Source organism: Phyllobates terribilis, unplaced genomic scaffold (assembly GCF_046119375.1).
Source record: "Phyllobates terribilis strain yellow unplaced genomic scaffold, ASM4611937v1 Scaffold_13__5_contigs__length_258822181, whole genome shotgun sequence".
Classification (NCBI taxonomy): Eukaryota; Metazoa; Chordata; class Amphibia; order Anura; family Dendrobatidae; genus Phyllobates; species Phyllobates terribilis.
In genome coordinates, this window is record NW_027362773.1 from 96,052,232 (window position 1) to 96,068,534 (window position 16,303).

Here is a 16,303-nt window from a genome sequence, read left to right on the forward strand (position 1 = left end):
TTTTGTGAGGTGGCGCTCTTCATCAGTTATTTACTACAGTACATATCTAGATACAGATTTCTATAGCCCAAATTACAGAAGGAGGAGTCGGCATCTGCAAAAATGATACAATATTTTCTGTATAACTTTCTCTAAACTCACTCCATCTGCAATAGCCGGGATCAGAGACAACTCCGACCCCCACTTAACCCTTTAATAGGATAACGCTGATAGGACCACACGCTACAATACAGAAGAACAAGCGCTCAAACTATTGCATGTTCATGTAGTCAAATGGGACTTATTAGTAAAAAAAAAAAAAAGAATGAAAATGTTAAACACATAAAACTCCAAACATTAACCTGTCTCCAAATTTCCCAATTCTCATTTTTACGCTTTATCCCCCCCCCCCCCCTTCTTCCAAGACACATTATTTTTTTTATGCAGGACGATTTGTAGTTTTGAATGATCCCAATTTTGTTTTATTAATTTTTAAAACTTTTTTTACTTTACAATTTTGTTATTTTTAGTTAATATAGGGGACTTGAATCTGGGATCGTTTCATCGCCTGTACTATATACCACAGTACTTCTATACTGCAGTATGTAATCCAAAGCACAGCCTCCTATGATGTCCAGCCTGTGGTATAGTATATCAAGTAGTGACTAGGGGGTTTAAAGTTGAAGAAAAAAAACATACAGTGGGTACGGAAAGTATTCAGACGCCTTTAAATTTTTCACGCTTTGTTTCATTGCAGCCATTTGGTAAATTCTAAAGTTCATTTTTTTTCTCATTAAAGTACACTCTGCACCCCATCTTGACTGAAAAAAACAGAAATGTAGAAGTTTTCCTAGACCTGGCCGTCCAACTAAACTGAGCAATCATGGGAGAAGAGCCTTGGTGAGAGAGGTAAAGAAGAACCCCAAGATCACTGTGGCTGAGCTCCAGAGATGCAGTAGAGAGATGGGAGAAAGTTCCACAAAGTCAACTATCACCGCAGCCCTCCACCAGTCAGGCCTTTATGGCAGAGTGGCCCGACGGAAGCCTCTCCTCAGTGCAAGACATAGGAAAGCCCACATAGAGTTTGCTCAAAAACACATGAAGGACTCCCAGACTATGAGAAAGAAGATTCTCTGGTCTGATGAGACAAAGATAGAACATTTGGTGATGATTCTAAGTGGTATGTGTGGAGAAAACCAGGCACCGCTCATCACCTGCCCAATACAATCCCAACAGTGAAACATGGTGGTGGCAGCATCATGCTATTGGGGTGTTTTTCAGTTGCAGGGACAGGACGACTGGTTGCAATTGAAGGAAACATGAATGCGGCCAAGTGCAGAGATATCCTGGATGAAAACCTCTTCCTGAGTGCTCTGGACCTCAGACTTGGCCAAAGGTTCATCTTCCAACAAGACAATGACCCTAAGCACACAGCTAAAATAACAAAGGAGTGGCTTCAGAACAACTCTGTGACCATTCTTGACTGGCCCAGCCAGAGCCCTGACCTAAACCCAATTGAGCATCTCTGGAGGGACCTTAAGATGGCTGTCCACCAACGTTCACCATCCAACCTGACGGAACTGGAGAGGATCTGCAAGGAAGAATGCCAGAGGATCCCCAAATCCAGGTGTGAAAAACTTGTTGCATCATTCCCAAGAAGACTCATGGCTGTACTAGCTCAAAAGGGGGCTTCTACTCAATACTGAGCAAAGGGTCTGAATACTAATGACCATGTGATATTTCAGTTTTTCTTTTTTAATAAATTTGCAAAAATTTCTACATTTCTGTTTTTCTCAGTCAAGATGGGGTGCAGAGTGTACTTTAATGAGAAAAAAAATGAAATTTTTAGAATTTACCAAATGGCTGCAATGAAACAAAGAGTGAAAAATTTAAAGGGGTCTGAATACTTTCCGTACCCACTGTAATTCTCATTTGTTATATATAAAAAAACAAATCGAAAAATATAAAACTGGAAAAAAAAATGTTTCACATTTGTCATATTTAAAAAAATAGTCATAAAAAAATAAAAATAAGCATACTAAACTAATAAAACAAATAAAATATAAAAATAAAAAAGCATGTTTCCCATTTGTTATATTTAAAAAATATATATATATATATAAAAATTAAAAAAAAATGTTTTCCTTGTTATATTTAAAAAAAACGCATAAAAAATCTAAAAATAAAAAACTTTTCCAACTTGTTATATTAAAAAAAAAGAATATAAAAATAAAAACCTGTTTCCCATTTGTTATATTTAAAAACAAATAAGCAAAAAATAAAGAAATAAAAAAATCCTAAAAAAAAATAAAAATAAAAAAACAAACAATTGGTGCAGGAAGGTTGAACTTTATGGACCTAGGTCTTTTTTCAACCTATGTAACATACTTTCTTCTGTGACTTCTGTAGCAGACCAAACGCCTAAAACATTGCATTATCTATGCCTCAAAATGAACAAAGAAGATTAATATCAGAATTGCTGTTTTTTTGGCTCTCGGCCTAGTGGGGATTAAAAAAAGAAAAGTTGAAAAAAGAAACTTGGCCAGAAGGAGTTAATTTTGGGTAATTTATAGAAACCATTATCATTACTGAATCCAGGCAAACACGGAATTACTGACAAATCGCCCGGAGCCGGAAAGATGTGACATTAGCGGTAAATGTCTGACTGTAGAATACCAGAGGTATTAAACATGAAGGTAATGTGAGATATCACTGCTGAGATATCACTGCCGGATCCCGCAGAATCTGTGTACTGGAGAGAACCTGAGCGCCATAAACCCCGGATTATCAGCATCATAATCCCGCTGGGTGCGAGGCAGGACGGCACTGATTCAAGACATGGCGGATAACGTAACACAAGGGTAACCTGAGGAACAATAAATACCTCTCCAAGAATATAGTAAGTTTTGAAACGTGCGTCGGGGTAAAGTACTTCCCACCAATCAGGTTGTATACTGTCTCTTTATAGGTTTACCTTATTATATTCTTGGAGAGGTATTTATTGTTCCTCAGGTTACCCTTGTGTTACCCATCTACTGGCACTATTGCCTTTATATGTTAAATTGACAGATTTATTTGGGTTATACTAAGCATTGAGCTACTGACATTGTATCGGCCTGGGTATATTGCACCTGTTCAAATGTTCTTACATATCAGAATGTGTATATTGCTGGTGGTGTGGCACTTTGTCGCTTCTCCTGTTCTTTTAATTGATATTTTATCATGAGTACTTCAATAAAGAAAATGTTTTATTGATTACGCGCTCTCTGCTTCCTTCTGGTTTTTGGTATTTTTTTTTAGATACAATAAATCAGTAGACAGTGCATCCAAGCATGTCAGTTGTGATATTATTTTAGCAGACAGTAACACACGATTGGATTAGATACTTCAGCTCAGCAGGCAGTATCACACATGATGAGGTCAGATTCACCAACTCATTGACCTTCACAAGTAACAGGCTTGGATACACTTATTCAGCAGACAGCATCACACATGATAGGATTAGATACTCTGGCTCAGCAGACAGTATCACACATGATAGGATTAGATACTTTGGCTCAGCAGGCAGTATCACACATGATGAGATCAGATTCACTAGCTCAGCCGACAGTCACAAGTAACAGGCTTGGATACACTTATTCAGCAGACAGCATCACACATGATAGGATTAGATACTTTGACTCAGCAGACAGTATCACACATGATAGAATTAGATACTTTGACTCAGCAGACAGTATCACACATGATCGTATTAGATACTTTGGCTCAGGACACAGTATCACACATGATAGAATTAGATACTTTGACTCAACAGACAGTATCACACATGATAGAATTAGATACTTTGACTCAGCAGACAGTATCACACATGATCGAATTAGATACCTTGACTCAGCAGACAGTATCACACATGATCGAATTAGATACTTTGACTCAGCAGACAGTATCACACATGATAGAATTAGATACTTCGGCTCAGCAGACAGTATCACACATGATAGGATTAGATACTTTGACTCAGCAGACAGTATCACACATGATAGAATTAGATAAATTGACTCAGCAGACAGTATCACACATGATCGAATTAGATACTTTGACTCAGCAGACAGTATCACACATGATAGAATTAGATACTTTGACTCAGCAGACAGTATCACACATGATAGAATTAGATAAATTGACTCAGCAGACAGTATCACACATGATAGAATTAGATACTTTGACTCAGCAGACAGTAGCACACATGATAGAATTAGATACTTTGGCTGAGCAGGCAGTATCACACAAGATGAGATCAGATTCACTAACTCAGCCAAAAGTCACAAGTAACAGGCTTGGATACACTTATTCAGCAGACAGTATCATATATGATAGGCTTAGATACACGAGCTTAGAAAATACCATGATTAACTCAGATACAGTAATCTAGCTGACAGTATCACACATCAGAGACTTGGATATACTATCTTAGCAGACAGCATAATTCGCAATTGGATTAGATACATTCGCTCAGCAGACATTACTCATGATCAGCACATCACACATCATAGGCTTAGATACACTATATCAACATAAGGTATCACAGTGGACAGGATTGGATACGCCATCATAGACCGCATCAGACATGATTGTATTAGATACATTAGCTCAGCAGACCACGTAACAGATGATAGGCTTAGATACACTATATCAACATCTCACAGGTGTCGGGCTTGGATACACTATCTTAGACAACATCAGGCATGATTGGATTAGATACATTAGCTCAGCAGACTTCATCACACTTGATAGGCATATCACACATTATAGGCTTAGATACACTACGTCAATATACAGTATCACAGGTGATGGGCTTGGATACACTATCATAGACCACATCAGACATAAATGGATGGAATAGATAGAGTAGCTCAGCATATCACACAGCGTTGGCTTAGATACACTAGATCAACATACAGTATCACAGGCGACGGGCTTGGATACAGTATCTTAGACGCATCTCACATGGTTGGATTAGATATATAAACTCGGCCGTGCCATATCACAAATGATAAGATCAGATGCATTGGCTCAGATGAGGAGTACCTGGCTTAGATACACTCACTCAGCAGACAGTATCACAGGTGATGGGCTTGGATACAGTATCTTAGATGCATCTCACATGGTTGGATTAGATATATAAGCTCGGCCGTGCCATATCACAAATGATGAGATCAGATGCATCGGCTCAGATGAGAAGTACTTGGCTTAGATACACATGATGGAGGGCTCGCTGATTACCGATATTCACCTGTTTACATACTTAGACATCAGATATTTATGTCCTATGTAACATTACTGACCATTGCCCCCCACTTATACAAGTCAGGGGGTCCCCGGGTAGCGGTCACCTTCCCCTCACCCCCCTGCCTCATTAATCCCCCCGTCCCCCCTTACCTTGGCGGTGAGTTTTGCCAGCAGCTCCTGTAAATCCATGATGCCTTGCACGAGGCTGAGGAAGTCGCTGCAGGTCGGGCATGCTCCATAAGACAAGACAAGAGAACGCGGGTAAAAACCTCGGCTCAGACCTGACGCACCCAGACAGCAGAGACCATTTACATGGAAATGAGGATATTAAGCGGCAACGTCCTAATACCGACATCTCCATCAATATGGGGACGAGCAGCGCAACTTCATCTGCTACTAAGGGAAACAAATGGATCTAATCATTGTAACGCTGCCGCCCCGCCAGTCACAGGGCACAAGCGGCTGCGTCTCCGCTCCTCGCCATCCTGCTCCAGATATTACTTTATTATCCTATACTGAGCCTATGACTGTACAGATGTGGCAGAGCTGAAATCGGCACTTGGTTATTTTTGTGCCATGAAATCCGGTGAAAATAAATCCATCCCTAAAAAAAGCAAACTCAGCTCTGCTGTATCAAAAGGAAAAAAGAACTACCCTGTGTACACGTATCCTTGCCCTGTGTAGTGGCCGTTCTTGGTACTGCAGCACAGAAAGTGAACTGCAGTTCCGGGAATGACCACTACTAAGTGTACGGCGCTGTGCAGTGCAAACACTGTCCACCCTGGCGCGCGGCTGATCGAGGGGGGTGCCGGCCCCTTTACTGGATACACAGATATAGCAGAACGTGTCTACGCGTTTCCAGCTGAACGCTTTTACTCCTGACCGAAACGCGTAGATCTGTGTCCCCCTTTAACACCCCACCTCCGCCCCTCTTTTTGTCTCCCCGATTTTATTGAAATGTTTTGTTCTTACATATTTTAATTAACGCAATTAAAAGTCATGTTTTAATATTTCATACTACGGCAGATGCTGTCATCTTTCTTCTTCTCTACGTCAGCTCTGTTGTATCTGTGTATCCAGTAAAGGGGTCGGCATCCCCCTCGATCAGCCGCGCACCAGGGTGGACAGTGTTTGCACTGCACAGCGCCGTACACTCTGTAGTGGCCATTTCCAGTACTGCACTTCAGTTCCTGTTAACTAAATAGTAGCTGAGCTGCAGTCCCGGGAATGGCCACTACACAATGTAGTTCTGGCAGCCGTGAGAACACGTAAAAGCTGATGAGTGGGGGTGCCAGGTGTCGGGGTCCACATTGATTTTATAAGGATAGTGGGGTTCTCCATCCTGGACTATCCCTTTAAGCCTCCTTTAATACACCATCACTAGGCATTGTAAGCTCATGCTCCGGCATTACGACGCCTGTTAAGAATAGTTTCCACTTACTGCGATTCAGGTTTGGGCACTGTGTTATGTATCCGCTCGGCATAAAGATGAGTTTCACGTCCTGAATCACTCCCTGGGGATTGAAGCAGAGAATTTGCGGTCAGTGACAAAATTCACATGTAATGCAGATCAATCGCTCAACCGCCTTCAGAACGAGGATTTCGGCAGCGGTGGAGTTTGCATGTCAAGTAATAGACAGAGCCGGGAAAGATGGAGGGCGGAACCGGGCAACTGCACCAAACCAATGGCCCCGCTTTCTATATAATGCCCAAACTGGCCCCAATTGTGAGCAGCAGAGGAGCACTTTATAGTCTTGTCTTACAAGAATATCTAGCAGAACTGAATATTGATGGGGTTTCTAATATACTTTGTGGCTTAAAGGGAATCTGTCCGCAGGATTTCACCTCCCAAACTATTTATTTGTACATGCAGCTCTTTCAAAGACAAGTCCAGCAATACTTTAACATGGCCAGACCGTTCTTCCATTCCTGAGAAATCAGCATCTGAACTGATATGCAAATGAGGCTGAAGAGCTATAGTAGATCTGAAGCCTCGGTCACTCCAGCTCTACTCCCCTTCCAGCCCTTCTACTTCCTGACTGAAAGCCTCTATGCTGCGTGACTTCTGGCAAAGGAGCCATCAATCAAGCAGGAGGCAGTGGTGCTGGGCAGGGAATAGAGCTGGAGTGACAGAGGCTTCAGATCTACCATAGCTCTTCAGCCTCATTTGCAATTAAATTCAAATTCTGATTTATCAGTAATGGAGGAATAGACTGGTCATGTAAAGTTGTTGTGGGTCTTGTCTTTTAAAGATCTACATGTGCATATAAATAGCTTGGAGGGGATTGGGGGGGGGGGTCTTGCTGACAGGGTCCCTTTAATTTCTCACTATTTTCAGAACTGGTTACATTCAATGCAGATGGAATACATCTCATATCTGAGAGTTTGCCATCATTGTATACAGTCTAGACAATCCTCAGAGCTAAATACATTTGTTACAATGTATCAGTGCAGGTAAAATGTATCAGTCTGGAATCCCAGCTGTTTAGCTCATTGTTTAGACTGGATACAACTGTAGCAAATCCTTATTTAATGGAGCTGACCAGTTTTAGACCAGAAACAACGCCACTCTCGACACTGCATTCAACATTGTATAAATCAATAGTACAAGTAAATGTAAGAAACTTTGCAATATATCTTATTAGAGAAATCTGCTTTCTTTACTTATGAGCCTTACCCAAGAAACTGCACCTTTAAAGGAGCACTCCTCCTCCTCCCCCCATCAAAGTTTTTATCCTCTTAATATAGTGCAGTCATCATATTCTATAGCACTGTGTACTTACAATTGCTCATTTTACCTTTCTACCCAGATAATGCTTCTCTTTTCCATTAGGTCTATGACATCACATGATTAAAAACTGACGAGGTGAATCCTTCTAAGCTCTATGTAGAAACAAGAGGTCAAATTTCCCTGCATGAGTCATCACTGCAAAAGTCCCTGATAGGAGAAAGAGAAGAGCAACTGGTCCAGGGAATGAAGAGGGGGATGACTCATGAAGGGACAAGGGACTTCCTGTTTCTACATAGAGCAGAGGACAGAGAAGAATTAGCTGGGTAGAAAGGCAACACGAGCAATTGTAAGTACATCAGTGATATATAATATGATAATATGATGATTTCAATATATTAAGAGGATAAAAACTTTGATAGGAGTGTTTTTTAGTTTTTATTACATTTTTAATAATATAACAGATAACAATAATAACACAAGAAAGACCGCAAGCACAATGAGCTGTCAGGTCACACAACATAATTGAAGTCTCTGGGGAGTGGGGAGGAGAAGAGAATAGAAGATCAGTAGAGATTATAGCTAGTTTATCCCAGTGCTGGATTCACAGTTACTCAGCGCAGTACTGCTGAATAATGCACTCCATGCCTCTTCTGCTTTTTTTCTGTGTGCTACCAAAGGATTAAGGAGGAATCCATCTCCCCCTGTGTACTGTGTATGGGAGACATCATAGCAGCTAGTATTCTCCCACCAGCTCAGGATTAATTGCAAACTAGAAACAAAGCCTGCAGAGGGGAAAACTGGTGAAAAATGCATGCTACAAGCTAAACAATGCTTAAAAATGGAGTCAATCCTCAGCTTATTCTGAAAACGTCCCCTCTAACTACCCTCTAAATGGGTTTAAGTGGCAATACCAAACACAACTTATGGCAAAAGAGGCGCTGTTTCAAAACTAGAATTTTTTTCTAATTCTAAAACTCCTAAAAGTCTAGGAAGGGGCTTCAAAGGGAGTTTATCAAAACAGAATAACTGTTCAAACCAAGCACAGGTGCACCTTTGACATGGTTAAACAGTCCAGTCCAGCCTGCTTGTTCATCATCTATCTCCACCCTTATCTGACTCTATAAAGACAGAGCTGTCAATCAAAGAAGACGGGGTGGAGAAAGCTGACAAATTCCCCATAGTATGAACTAACTATTCACTGGTAGCAGGCGTGGATTGTAAAAGTGGCGAGGAAATAAAATTAGAAAGTTGCAGAACTTTTCACTAATATCACAAATCAGAAAAGGTGTTGTCATTCACAACAGCCAGAAATCTCTAACATATATAAGGAGGAAATTAGACTTCTATGAAATCCTCTGATTTATTGGATCAGTGATTGTCAGCAGCTCCTCTCTTCCATGAGAAGGTTGCAAAAGTCCCCAAATGAAGGAATCCAATTTGTTAAAACTCCACAGATGCAAATAAGTAGAGAGCGTCCAAATGGGTAGGAAGATGAAAAGTAAAAAAAAAAGATATTTATTCCACCCAATAAACAATAGATATGTTACCTAGGGTAGGGCTTTATCAATCATTAGGTATTAGGAGGAATAAATATTTGTTCTATTTCTTTTCTTCCTACCAGTTTGGATGTTATTTATTTCCATCATTATTTGATCTATCGATGGCTGTCCAGCTGTGGCAAAACTACAACTCCCAGCATGCTCTGAGAGCCTGTGGATGGTTGTAAGTTAAAAATTGCTGTATTTGTTTAAAATCTAACTTTATCAAGGAAGGCGTCAATCTAAAGATGAGATATAAAGTATCCTTCATAATAGAAGCTGAGATACAAAGCAACAAAGCGGTCGCGGGGCATCACGAGACCGCGCAATTCATGACATAAACCATCACAATTATGAAGATAACAAGTAATTTCATGGAAGGATCAATAGTCGGGTTATTAAATCCTGCAGCCGAAAATATTAGAAAGCAAAATTACCGAAGGGAACATGAAGATATATAGTGAGGGGAGAGAAGATGGATATCAAGGAAAGGGCGAATCGGAGCCACTGATCACATGCAGAATATATGTAATAAAGGCGACATATGCCGTAGAGATGTACAGGGATCGTCACCATTCATCAGTCTGGGCTCAGGAGCTTACAATCTAATGTTCCTCACAAATTTAGCTCCTCTGGGGCACAGAAGTTGTGGCATCAAAATCTGTCACTACCGTGATGACTTGTGATGCATATAAAACCTGTAATATTTAAAGGGGTTGCCCGGAATGCAAAACAATGGCTGCTTATTTCTACTAACAGTGCCACACCTGCCCACAGGTTGCATGTGATATGGCTTCGGTGGGGGCGTGGCACCCTGCACCCCTACACTGGATGCTGTAACACAGCAGTTCCATCAAAACTGAGGTGATCGCGGCCGGGTACTGCAGCTCCAGGCCCTATTCATTTAAATAAAGGGTGGATCTGCAGTACCCAGCCGCGGCCACTATAGAAATGATGGCGCTGTTGTCTTCTGGCAGCATCACAGAACTTATCAGCAGGGGTGCTAAGTGTCTCACCCCCATCGAAAGTAGTGCCCAACCCCTTTAATTGATGATCTATACTTAGGATAGCTCAGTGGGGGGTCTGACATCCAGCATTGCCATAATCAGATGAAAACAACTCTGGCATTAAAGCGCAATACCCACATGTGGCCACTATGTAATGTATGGGGCTGCTGAGTCCTGCTCTGTACATCACTGATATCTGGCCGCTGTCTGAGTAATTATCAGCTATCAGGTAATTGGTAGAGGTGTCCAACCCTTACCAATCTCGTACCGATGACCTATTTTATGGACAGTCCATCAATTGTTAAGTTCTGGACAACCCCTTTAAGAAGAGTCAAAGTTTCCATTAGTCCCAAACTTGCTGTGAAATTCCTCCTTCGTGCTGTACTTTTTTTTTTTATAGGATCTCTGATTGCAGTTAATAAATGGAAAGAGGCTGAAAACCATCTTGACCATGTGCGGTTTACGGCTCCTTACAAAGCACCAGACCTTGCAGCTGGATGTCATCCACCTCTGGATGCAGAACATGGAGGGCTCATTCACTGCGAGTCAGCAGAGATCTTACACAATGAAAAGGTTTGGGAAATCCTCCTAACAGTTGAGGCTCCGATAAATCCAAGCATCCATTGTGTAATCCTGGAAGGTGCTGATGCCTGCAGCACTGAGCGTTAACCGTTTCATTAAGCGAGCAGGTTGCAGAATTCTACACGCCCCGCCATTGTATAATGAGAGGAGGGGGAAAAAAAAAACTCATTTCAGAAATGCGCAGCAAACAGATGTGTAAATAAAATATGTACATGCCGCATGACTGGAAGCTTGGTTAATGGAGGCGCGATGTATTCATTCCCTGCAACATGAGAAAACAATTAATATCAGCACCTGCCATTTATTTGCGAATCAAATATTGATAAGAATAGGAGCCATGAAATAAAACTGCGGAGACTGCTGGAAGGCTGGATTATTAATGCTGCCGCTCTCAAGTCCCAGCTTCATTTAGAACAGCTCTTTTACAAGCGATGCTAGCAGGCAGGACATGTGCCCACCATGTTAAAGAGGAACTCCATCTTTACTCTTGTGATTCGGCTTGTAGAAACTATTTTTTTTCTCACTGTATGTATTTTTGGCTACAAATCGTTTTTATAATTGGGAGTCAATAAAATTTTTGCACTGTTTGCATTCCATAGCCTCTGTGTTGAATGGTTTATTACTGGCTATAGAATGAGTTAACTGAGAATCCATCAGTGAACTCACTCTAACTGTCCAATGGGAACGTTTTAACTCTTGATTTGTCTTTTTTTTTTTCCTTTTAGCCAATTTATGACCACAGTTGAATGTGCAGGGAAATGCAAAGCCTTTAAAAGGTAAACAGAGCAACATTTTTAATGAAACCCAATTGCAAATATGACTCTTAGCCCCAAATACTTTTATTTAATAAAAATAAATCTAAAATAAAATTGCCCCCAATGGTTTAATAATTTTGTGATATTTATTTTTTAATACACACACTTATTTTTTTTCATTATTTTTTTATATTTCTTATTTCCTTCTTAATATTTTGGAGAATATTTCGGCTGTCTATGTCAGAAAATAAAATCTGCAGCACAATATAGCAAATTTGTTGTACGGAGACTGGACAAGCACTTATATATGTATGTATAATATTATAAATAATGCATTATAAACACATATACACACTACCGTTCAAAAGTTTGGGGTCACCCAGACAATTTTGTATTTTCCATGAAAACTCATACTTTTATTTATCAAATGAGTTGCAAAATGATTAGAAAATATCGTCCAGACATTGACAAGGTTAGAAATAATGATTTTTATTAGAAAGAATAATTTTCTTCTTCACACTTTGCTTTCGTCACAGAATGCTCCTTTGCATCAATTCCAGCATTGCAGACCTTTGGCATTCTAGCTGTTAATTTGCTGAGGTAATCTTGAGAAATTTCCCCCCATGCTTCCTGAAGCCCCTCCCACAAGTTGGATTGGCTTGATGGGCACTTTTTGCGTACCATACGGTCAAGCTGCTCCCACAACAGCTCAATGGGGTTGAGATCTGGTGACTGCGCTGGCCACTCCATTACAGATAGAAGACCAGCTGCCTGCTTCTTCCCTAAATAGTTCATGCATAATTTGGAGGTGTGCTTTGGGTCATTGTCCTGTTGTAGGATGAAACTGGCTCCAATCAAGCGCTGTCCACAGGGTATGGCATGGCGTTGCAAAATGGAGTGATAGCCTTCCTTATTCAAAATCCCATTTACCTTGTACAAATCTCCCACTTTACCAGCACCAAAGCAACCCCAGACCATCACATTACCTCCACCATGCTTGACAGATGGCGTCAGGTACTCTTCCAGCATCTTTTCAGTTGTTCTGCATCTCATAAATGTTCTTCTGTGTGATCCAGACACCTCAAACTTTGATTTGTCTGTCCATAAAACTTTTTTCCAATCTTCCTCTGTCCAATGTCTGTTCTTTTGCCCATATTAATCTTTTCCTTTTATTAGCCAGTCTCAGATATGGCTTTTTCTTTACTACTTTGCCCTGAAGGCCAGCATCCCTGAGTCTCCTCTTCACTGTAGATGTTGACACTGGCGTTTTGCGTGTACTATTTAATGAAGCTGCCAGTTGAGAAGCTGTGAGGCGTCGATTTCTCAAACTAGAGACTCTAATGTACTTGTCTTGTTGCTCAGTTGTGCAGCGGCGCCTCCCACCTCTCTTTCTACTCTGGTTAGAGCCTGTTTGTGCTCTCCTCTGAAGGGAGTAGTACACACCTTTGTAGGAAATCTTCAGTTTCTTGGCAACTTCTCGCATGGAATAGCCTTCATTTCTAAGAACAAGAATAGACTGTCGAGTTTCACATGAAAGTTCTCTTTTTCTGGTCATTTTGAGAGTTTCATAGAACAAACAAATGTAAGGCTAAGGGCCCAGAATGCAGAAATGCTCCGGATTTTTCCTGAGCGTTTCTGCATCTTCCTGGCAGAAAAAACGCATGCGGATTGTCCATGCGGTTTTCCGGCCAGGGACAAGTGGATGTGAAGCGTTCTTCACATGCATTTCCGCATGCGGGTTGTCAAGCGCTTTCCAAGCGATTTTAGCATCACTTGGAAAGTGCTTGACAACTTGGTCACACTATATAAATCCATGCAACCGGCATGGATTTTATATAGTGTGACCAAGTTAGTTAAAAAAAAAAAAGAATAAAAATGGTAAAAAATAAAAATAAAACATATACTCACCTTCCGATGGCCCCCGGTCTCCTTATCCGACGCGTCCAGTCTTCCCGGTGTCTCGCGGTGGTGTAAAAGGAGCTTCCATGACGTTATTTAGTCATGTGACAGGTCAGACGTCAGCGGTCACGTGACCCGTCACATGACTAAATGATGTCATGGCAGGTCCTTTTAGACCATCGCAAGCTGCCGGGAAGCCAGGACGCATCATACAGGAGACCGGGGGCCATCAGAAGGTGAGTATAATATATATTTTTTAATTTAATTCCTTTTTTACAGGAAATATGGTACCCGGGTCTGGAGGAGAGTCTTCTCTTCTCCAGACCCGGGTACCATCCGCACATTGAACTGCCTGATATCCGCATGTGCACATGTAGTTATGCGGATTTTAAGGGATTCAATGCAAGTCAATGGCGGCGAAAACACCGCGATTCCGCAAAATAATTGGTAGTGCTGCGGATTTTTCCGCAATGATAATCCGCAGCGGAAATTTCTGCAGCATGTGCACAGCACATGCGGATTATCATTGGGGAACATGGCAGACCTTCTACCATGCGTTTTTTAATCATTTCTGCAGCGGAATTACTGCTGCGGAAAAGCTTAAAAAAACGCATAGCTGGCACACAGCCTAATGCTCCAGATTCTCAACTAGCTCAAAGGAAGGTCAATTTTATAGCTTCTCAAATCAGCCAAACCGTTTTCAGCTGGGCTAACATACTTGTGCAAGAGTTTTCTAGGGTTTTCTAAACATCCATTAGCCTTCTTACACAGTTAGCAAACACAATGTATCATTAAAACACTGGAGTGGTGGTTGTTGGAAATGGGCCTCTATACACCTATGTAGATATTGCAATAAAAACAAGACGTTTGCAGCTAGAATAGTCATTTACCACATTAACAATGTATAGAGTGGATTTCTGATTCATTTAATGCTAGCTTCATTGAAAAAAAATGTGCTTTTCTTTCAAAAATAATGAAATTTCTAAATGACTCCAAACTTTTGAACGGTAGTGTGTATATATACAGTACAGACCAAAAGTTTGGACACACCTTCTCATTTAAAGATTTTTCTGTATTTTCATGACTATGAAAATTGTACATTCACACTGAAGGCATCAAAACTATCAATTAACACATGTGGAATTATATACTTAACAAAAAAGTGTGAAACAACTGAAAATATGTCTTATATTCTAGGTTCTTCAAAGTAGCCACCTTTTGCTTTGATGACTGCTTTGCACACTCTTGGCATTCTCTTGATGAGCTTCAAGAGGTAGTCACCGAAAATGGTCTTCCAACAATCTTGAAGGAGTTCCCAGAGATGCTTAGCACTTGTTGGCCCTTTTGCCTTCACTCTGCGGTCCAGCTCACCCCAAACCATCTCGATTGGGTTCAGGTCTGGTGACTGTGGAGGCCAGGTCATCTGGCGTAGCACCCCATCACTCTCCTTCTTGGTCAAACAGCCCTTACACAGCCTGGAGGTGTGTTTGTGGTCATTGTCCTGTTGAAAAATAAATGATGGTCCAACTAAACGCAAACAGGATGGAATAGCATGCCGCTGCAAGATGCTGTGGTAGCCATGCTGGTTCAGTATGCCTTCAATTTTGAAAAAATCCCCAACAGTGTCACCAGCAAAGCACCCCCACACCATCACACCTCCTCCTCCATGCTTCACGGTGGGAACCAAACATGTAGAGTCCATCCGTTCACCTTTTCTGAGTCGCACAAAGACACGGTGGTTGAAACCAAAGATCTCAGATTTGGACTCATCAGACCAAAGCACAGATTTCCACTGGTCTAATGTCCATTCCTTGTGTTCTTTAGCCCAAACAAGTCTCTTCTGCTTGTTGCCTGTGTAGCGCCCCGAGGGTTCGGCCGCTACAGGGGTATTGCACCTCTGCCAGAGGTGTGGTATTCCACTCCCGGGTGAGGATGGAGTATGGACCAGGGCTCAGTTAGCTGCATACAGCACACACACCCCATTTCCGAGGGACAGCTCAACGGTGCTCCCACTAGACAGAAGTGCAGGCACGACCGACTATGTCCCTGGCTGGAGTGGGGAGGGGGGTGGAATACCCAGTGCTGTAGGGGCAGATAGGGGTTGGTTCCTGAGCGTAGGAAGGAGCCCATTGGTTGCTGGTCACCTGGGCTCATGGTCAGAGGGAGGTATAAAAGGTGGGCACCATCTTAGCTCTGGGAGAGGAGAAGTGATGTTCAGGCAGTCTGTGCAGACTGAGGAGAAGACAGGGAGTAGAGGCTCTGTAGGAGCTCTACTCCAGAGTGGACCTAGAGAGAGGCCGAGGAAGAGAGAGAGAGGAGGTGAAAGGGAGCTGTGATTAAGTCTCATCCCAGCTCCACGAGAAAGGAATAGGAAGGAACAGAAAAGGAGAAGAAGAGACAGAGAAACAGAAGGTCTCAGGAACAAGAAGGTGGAAAGGACCCTAAGAACCCACGAGAATACAGGGTGAAGGGTCAGGCAGATTAAGGGTGCCGGATCCCAAGTTGGTGGAGGAGAACTACCCT

General features: G+C 41.7%; 1 protein-coding gene across 2 annotated transcripts in view; it reads right to left on the reverse strand.

Annotated features, from left to right (window-relative positions):
* NELL1 (neural EGFL like 1) overlaps positions 1–16,303 on the reverse strand; it is a 932,419-nt gene that overhangs the window by 648,328 nt on the left and 267,788 nt on the right. For both annotated transcript variants that reach the window (XM_073658224.1, XM_073658225.1), the window contains exons 6-7: positions 6,710–6,782; positions 5,419–5,501 (exon numbers count right to left, since the gene is read on the reverse strand). In XM_073658224.1, coding sequence (XP_073514325.1) covers positions 5,419–5,501; positions 6,710–6,782 — 156 coding nt within the window. The remainder of the gene's footprint in view (positions 1–5,418; positions 5,502–6,709; positions 6,783–16,303) is intronic.